The sequence below is a fragment of the Cnephaeus nilssonii genome (assembly GCF_951640355.1).
Source record: "Cnephaeus nilssonii genome assembly, chromosome: 12".
Taxonomy (NCBI): Eukaryota; Metazoa; Chordata; class Mammalia; order Chiroptera; family Vespertilionidae; genus Cnephaeus; species Cnephaeus nilssonii.
Window position 1 is genome coordinate 55,799,536 of NC_137083.1, and position 7,480 is coordinate 55,807,015.

Consider the following 7,480-nt stretch of genomic DNA (forward strand, 5'->3'; position numbering starts at 1 on the left):
TTCTTTCTACACTCTTTTTGGTTTTATTTCTTTACTGCTCTATGGCATAATGTCTCTTTATGTTTGAGTCTCCATGTTACTTGTAACTGTAGCCTTTCATCGACTTATAAAGACACGTGGGGACAACAACAAAAAAGGAGCAAGGTGATTATTCTTCTTGTGCAGAAACTGATAACATTGTAGATTCAGAAGCCCTTCTTCAAGAGTCTGAGAAAATGTAGAGCATCCTTAAATCGACATTCCCAACGTGTGTCTTTCATGGTCTCATTGCTCCTACATTGGCAGGGCTTATGAGGTGAGAGTTCCTCAAACTGGAGCACAGGCACGAAAGAGTGTCACTTTTGAGCTCCTTAATTGCACATCCATAATAAGACTATAAAGTGCAATGGCAGAGATTTTAAAACTAGCTCTATTACCCCTCTTCTTCTTCTTCCCAAGTTCCCCTTGACCACCTTCCTTTGTCCCGAAGATGTTTTACCTCGTTGCGCCTATGTTCTTGTAATGACACATGAGAAGGTGTTTAAAGGTCTTCTTGAAGGTGGCATTGCAAAGTGCATAGCAGGCAGGGTTGATAGTGCTGTTGATGTAGCAAAGCCAGTAACCAATGGTCCACACTGTGTTGGGGATGCAGGGTGCACAGAAGGTGTTGATAAGCACCATGACGTTGTATGGGGCCCAAGTGATGATGAAAGCCAGCAGAATAGCCAAGATTGTCCTGGTCACTTTCTTTTCCCGGGAAGGAGGAGGCTTCTTTTTTGCAGGCTGCTTAGTCATCTTCACAATCTTGCGAGCTACCGTGTTTTGTTTTTCATCTCCATTCTGACCTGAAGAACCAACTAGCTCCACGGTGGTATTAGTCGGGGCACACGAGTCACCCTTTTGGGTCTTGGTGACGATTTTGATACATGTTTGCTTCGAGTTCTCATCTTTGGAATAGCCCAGGGAAGTAGAAACTGTGTTTTCATCCTGGGTTATTTCATCATCTCTCATGTTAGAGGCGACAGCACTGACCGAGGTGGAATCATTGGAGCTTTCTTTCTCCTCCGCCTGGACACAGTTTTCAGTCACAGCATCTCTGGGGGCTTTGCCATTCTGCATTTTGTTGTGTTCCAGGCCGTCGTCACTGCCAGGCATGTTGTTGTTGTTTGGCTTCACTATCCGTCCTTGGACCAGACTTGGAGACACTGGATCTTGGTTGGCTGCAGGCTCCTTCTTGTCCTTCTTTATCCGGCTCTTACTGGCTCGGGATATGTGCCAGTATAACACAGTCATGATGATCACTGGCAGGTAGAAGGCTGCAATGGCAGTGCCAAAGGTGACAGCAGCATTGGAAAAAAACTGAATGTAGCATTCCCCATCCTTCACAGTTCTCACCCCTACAATGAACTGCCAGAAGAGAATCGCCGGAGCCCAGAGGATGAAGGAGAGGACCCAGGCAGCTGCAATCATCATACCTGCCATTTTCGTGGTCCGCTTGACAGGGTAAGTGAGCGGTTTTGTGACACAGAAGTACCTGTCAAAGCTGATAATGAGCAGATTCATCACTGAGGCATTGCTGACCACATAGTCCAGGGCTAGCCAAAGGTCACACACCACAGGTCCCAAAGGCCAGTAGCCAATCACAGTGTAGAGGGTATACAAGTTCATGGAGAAAACACCAATGATGAGGTCAGCACAGGCCAAGCTGAACAAAAAGTAATTGTTGACGGTCTGGAGGTGGCGGTTGACTTTAATGGAGACCATGACCAGTATGTTCCCAATAATGGTCACCAAACTGAGGGATCCAGCCACAAGGACAATAAACACCACTTCAAATGTCTTATAAGGACTGGTCAGAGCCAGGCCACTGTTAGAGGAGTTTGTTGAGTTGTTCATTTTGTGTTCTCTAATCAGTAGCCAAGTAGCCAAATAAACATCTAAACCTGTAAGGAAATAGAATAAAATTAACAAATATAATATAAACATTACTTTAAAATATATCAGATTTCTTCTTTTTGAACCACATTTACCAAAATCCTTCTTTTTCCTACCTGTTTATTATACTTACCTGCCCCAATTAAAAGGATGATTCAAAAGATACTTTCAGGCTGGCAATTTATTTAAAGTCTGATAATGTTTTGAATGTGATCATATCTAGATAAGACTATGTCTGTCATCTATCTATCTATCTATCTATCTATCTATCTATCTATCTATCTCTATCATCAATCAAGTAAACTGAGCATAATGTTCATGAACTGAACTAAATAAAAACCAAAATTTATAGAAAACTTTACAAAGCATCAAGAAGTTTCTGGTATGGACAAAATATATAAACCAATGAGAGGACAAAATTATGGAAGAAAGCATAAAACTTATAATATCGAGTTGTGACTTTTATAGTCAATAACTCCTTTACACCTGGTAGCTCTATGACTTTTTTATAAGACTAATAATGATAATAAAGATAATATAATAAAACTTTATTAACCAATAACCTTCACCCAGTGAGTATTATTTTCTTGACTTCTGTTTTACACTTACGGTCAGTATCACATATTAGCATTCCTAATATTCCACATATTGCAAAGGAAGTTATTTATTAAAATACTAGAGGCCCGATGCACGAAATTCGGTGCAAGAGTAGGCCTTCCTTTCCCTGGCTGCCGACACAGACTTCCCTCTGGCACTTGGGACCTGGGCTTCTCTTTGGCTGCCGGCAGGCACCTGGGACCCGGCTTCGTCCGGAAAGACGTCCAGTCTAATTAGCATATTATGCTTTTATTATTATAGATATATTGATACTATTGTATCAATTTTTGAATGTTTTATTTTTCAAATTACTCTCAATATGTTGTTCTAGCTATTTCAAATGTGTTGCTATTTCAAATGTATTGCTCCTAATTCCATAGTGAGCAAATCATGGCATTCTTTCCTTATACATTTCTCTAGTAAATGGCATGAAGATTGCTTCAAATTGCTTGAAATGGTGTTGAAATGAAATTTTCACAACATGTCATGGACTTGCATATGAATGTCCCTATTGTACATGCCCAGGAGTGAGAGCACTGGATCAGGGCTGGGTATAAGCTTTCTTCTGAGGACCCCTATATTGTTCCCCTGGAAGGTGGCAGCAGATCCTACCCTGATCAAGTCAATCCTGTTTCTCAATAACCTTCAAACAATTGTTATGCATCTTCCTAATGTTTGCAAACCTGAGAGAAGTAAAGTATAGCTTTTGGTTTTAATTTGTATTTTTCTGATTACTAGAGAGGCAGGTTCCTTTTGAGGGATGTGGAATTCTTACTCTGGTAGAACATAGTAAATGTTAACATACTTAGTTGTTATCAGATCCTCTAAATTTTTGGTTATAATATTTACTTGTTTCTATTAACGCTATCTGTAAAAATGAAAAACATTTCACTTAGAAGCAAGCACAGTGTTAGAAGGATGGCATTCCTTTCATCCCCATGTGATACACAAACTATGTGAAGACTGTTCTAGAAAAAAAAGTTTTCTTTTGTCAACCTCTTGTCAACCTCTTGCCACCTCTGCTGTTTACATTTCTATAAAAGTTTTAATTCTGGTGTGGCATCATAGGGCCTTATTAAAACAATAATAGTTACATCATTTATGAAATAACATAGTCACAACAGACTAGACAATGAAGATGACCTTCAGAAGACTTAGCATCTTACTATGGCAAGTATATAATAATCGGTTTGGAATTTTATGATGTTAGTTTATGACTAAGTCCCAAAAGTACTATAGAAACTTATGAGAAAAAAGTCCCTGCCCTTAGCTTTCACTACTTGAATTCCTATATTTCTTCTTGCAAAGTTGTGGCTGCTAATATCTATTCTTAATGACTAGCTGTGTAAATCTGATCATGTCACTTAACTTCCATGGACTTTAATTTTATTTTTTTCTCAAACAGGGATAATAATAATGATTTTTCTTTTAGAGGTAAGGATCAAAGTGAGATAATGTCTCTGAACCATGATCTATAAATGTTAAGCATTAAATATATGTTCTTAATATTCATAGTTGTTAAATGTGTACAAGTTAATTACCTTTTTTAACAGTCAAAAAAAATTGTGTGTGTGTGTTTATGAAATAGATTCAGTTTAGGGTGTAGTGATAGAGGCAATACTAAATTATCATTATCAATGATATTAAATTATCAGTAATTTTGAATTGTAAATGACAATAATATTGATAATAATGAACATATACTGAGCATGGTTACTCTTCACAGAAACTCCTGAAGTGATTTGTATTATTATTATATGCTTTTTTTTTACAAGCATTAAACTAAAAATAAAATAATTAAGTTATCTGAGATTCAAACTCCAGATGGTGCTACAAATATTTATTGATTGTCTGAGGGACAGTCTTACCCAGCAGCAAATGTGTGCCCCAAGTAATCCCCCTCTGACTTGCCATGATTAAGCCCTCTGCCCCAACTTTAAGTTGGGTCTTTGGTTTAGGCAACACAGGATCTTTGTGTCTAGGCTAAAATTGTGACTTTGGGCAGCAAATATTCACAATAAGATACAGGGTTAGTAAGTGGTGTTCTGCACATTAAAATATATGACATTTAATATAAACATTTTCCTAAAAGCAATCATCATAAAAATATGTCACCTTATGAATTGATATGTAACCTCTAACAAAAATATTCAAATCAATCACATAAACATTCTAAACATTTACAGTAACATCTTATGAAGTTACAGAGAGAATCCTAATTAAAATGATTTTAAAAATTTGTATATATATTTAGATACACAGTAGAAATTAAGTTAAAAAATGCAAATTTTCTCCACACTCTGCCTAAGTCATGCAGGATGCCTGATACATAATGATCACTTCATAGATGTACCCAGAATGTAATATGCTAATAAAAATTTATCAATATATGAATAACTTAAGTGATAGAATTTTTTGCACTTTAATATATTGAATTCTCACAACAACCCTGAAAAGAAGTATCTTTTTCAGTTTTACAGATGACAATCCTATCTAATAAAAGAGTAATATGCAAATTGACAGTACCTCCACTACATCCACAAGCCACGCCCACCAGCCAATCAGGAGCAAGTATGCAAATTAACCCAACCAAGATGGCTGCGGCCACAGAGTGAACAGGAGGCTTGGGTTTTCCCGGCAATGGAGGAAGCCAAGCTTCCTGCATACCCTGGCCAGCCCAGGCCTCCGCTCAAGGCTACAAAGTTTCAATTATAGAAGATAAATAAATCCCAACAAAAATAGCTGCAGCCACAGAGCAAACAGGAGGCTTGGGTTTCCCCGGCAATGGAGGAAGCCAAGCTTCCTGCACACCCTGGCTAGCCCAGGCCTCCACTCAAGGCTACAAAGTTTCAATTATAGAAGATAAATAAATACCAGATACCAGGGCCTCCGCTTGGGTCGCTGGGAGGGGTGGGGGGTTGGCCTGCAAACCACCACAGGCCCCTCGCCCAGGCCGCCCCATGCCCCAAGGGAACCCCCACCCTGATCCAGGACACCCTTCAGGGCAAACCAGCTGGCCCCCATCCATGCAGCAGGCCTCTATCCTATGTAATAAAAGAGTAATATGCAAATTGACCATCACTCCAACACAAGATGGCTGCCCCCATGTGGACACAAGATGGCCACCACAAGATGGCCAGAAGGGGAGGGCAGTTGGGAGGGATCAGGCCAGCAGGGGAGGGCAGTTGTGGGCGATCAGGTCAGCAGGGGAGGGCAGTTGGGAGGGACCAGGCCTGCAAGGGAAGGCAGTTGGGGGCGATCAAACCTGCAGGAGAGGGCAGTTAGGGGTGACCAGGCTGGCAGAAGAGGGAAGTTGGGGCGACCCAGGCCTGCAGGGGAGGGAAGTTAGGGGTGACCAGGCCTGCAGGGGAGGGCAGTTAGGGGTGACCAGGCCTGTAGGGGAGGGCAGTTAGGGGCAATCAGGCTGGCAGGGGAGCAGTTAGTCATCAATCAGGCTGGCAGGGGACTGGTTAGGGGGTGATCAGGCTGGCAGGCAGAAGCGGTTAGGGGCAATCAGGAAGGCAGGCAGGCGAGCAGTTGGGAGCCAGCAGTCCTGGATTGTGAGAGGGATGTCCGACTGTCCGTTTAGGCCCAATCCTACTGGGATTGGGCCTAAACGGGCAGTCGGACATCCCTCGAGGGGTCCCAGATTGGAGAAGGTGAAGGCTGGGCTGAGGGACACCCCCCCATGCATGAATTTCATGCACCAGGCCTCTAGTAATGAAATAACTGGCAAGCACCTGGTAGTATCTGATCCTTCCACTATACCAGACCATGACACAAATCCTGATTCATTGTTTTTAAAGTTTTTTGAAGAATAAGAAAAATCAGGACAAAAAGAATTCATGACTGATAACAATTGGAATCCAGAGAGAGAGAATATATATAATTGTATAACAAAACTTCAGAACAAGAAATAAGAGGAATTCCCATGAGGTTGAATTTATGATTATTTATGTTTATTTAACTTTTGTTTTTAAAATGTAATCTTGGTGTATATACTTTGTATAGTGTTCTGATTTCTGCTGCTACTCGAATACATTACCAAAAATGGCAGGGTGTTTTGGTGTTCTCTGTCTATCTCTTTCAGACATTGATCTCTGTGAAGCAGCCTACTTGTTGAGCAGACACTAGAGATAAAAATTATCAGCCTTACCAGTGTTGCCTGAAATTCTAACTGATAGAATAAATAAGAGCCATAATAGCTTTTTAAACTGTGTATTTAAGGGCTAAAAAGCACACTCTGTCCTGAGAAAATTAAAAGTTTACTTCAACAATATTATGCCTAGATATCTAGCTTTCAATACAAAATGCCACTATTAGAGAAACCATGAAAAAAAAAAGGCGATAAAGTAAAAGAGCTGACTGCCATTGGAAGTGAGACTAGGTGTGATAGTCTAGGAGTCTTACCCATCATCTCTCCTCTGCCTGAAGAGTGAGATGTGGTAATTTTGCATGGCATTATCACTAAGTAGGCAGCAAATGAAGTTTATTTATTTTTAATTTTATACAATGGAAGAGATAACCACTGAGGTATATAGTCTATATTCCGTTTTAGATCTCCTAAACTTTCAGTTAATTCCACTAATTTATAAACAGCTTTGGTGTTGGTATTTAATAGGCTTTGAAGTTGTTCTTACATCAATGATCGGTCACTCCTGCCATCAATGATGTTGGAGAGAAAGAGGAAGAAAAGAAACTTGGGGAGAGACATTTTAAGGAAGTCTTGGGGAGCCAAGTCCCCTTCTCTGAAGGAAGGTTTCATCACACAGTTGTGATATTGTTGCAGTAGAAGGTAACACAGTTTGCTTATATTAGGATGACACATATGAGTGACTTTCAATTTTACTTAAAAATAACAGAGTTCTGTCCTGGGGCTCATGACACCTTGCAGCTTTGATAGCTGACATTGGTGATAGTCCACGCTGATATTTTGACATCAGGCAGAAATGAAGTAAATTTACACTTA

At 40.2% G+C, this 7,480-nt stretch overlaps 1 protein-coding gene across 1 annotated transcript; it reads right to left on the reverse strand.

Moving 5' to 3' along the window:
- Positions 1-443: 443 nt before the first annotated feature.
- CHRM2 (cholinergic receptor muscarinic 2) lies at positions 444-1,875 on the reverse strand (the record flags this gene model as incomplete). Its single annotated transcript, XM_079785733.1, has 1 exon — positions 444-1,875. The coding sequence occupies one exon, from the start codon at positions 1,873-1,875 to the stop codon at positions 475-477; it is 1,401 nt and encodes a 466-aa protein (XP_079641859.1). The 3' UTR covers positions 444-474.
- Positions 1,876-7,480: the final 5,605 nt, after the last annotated feature.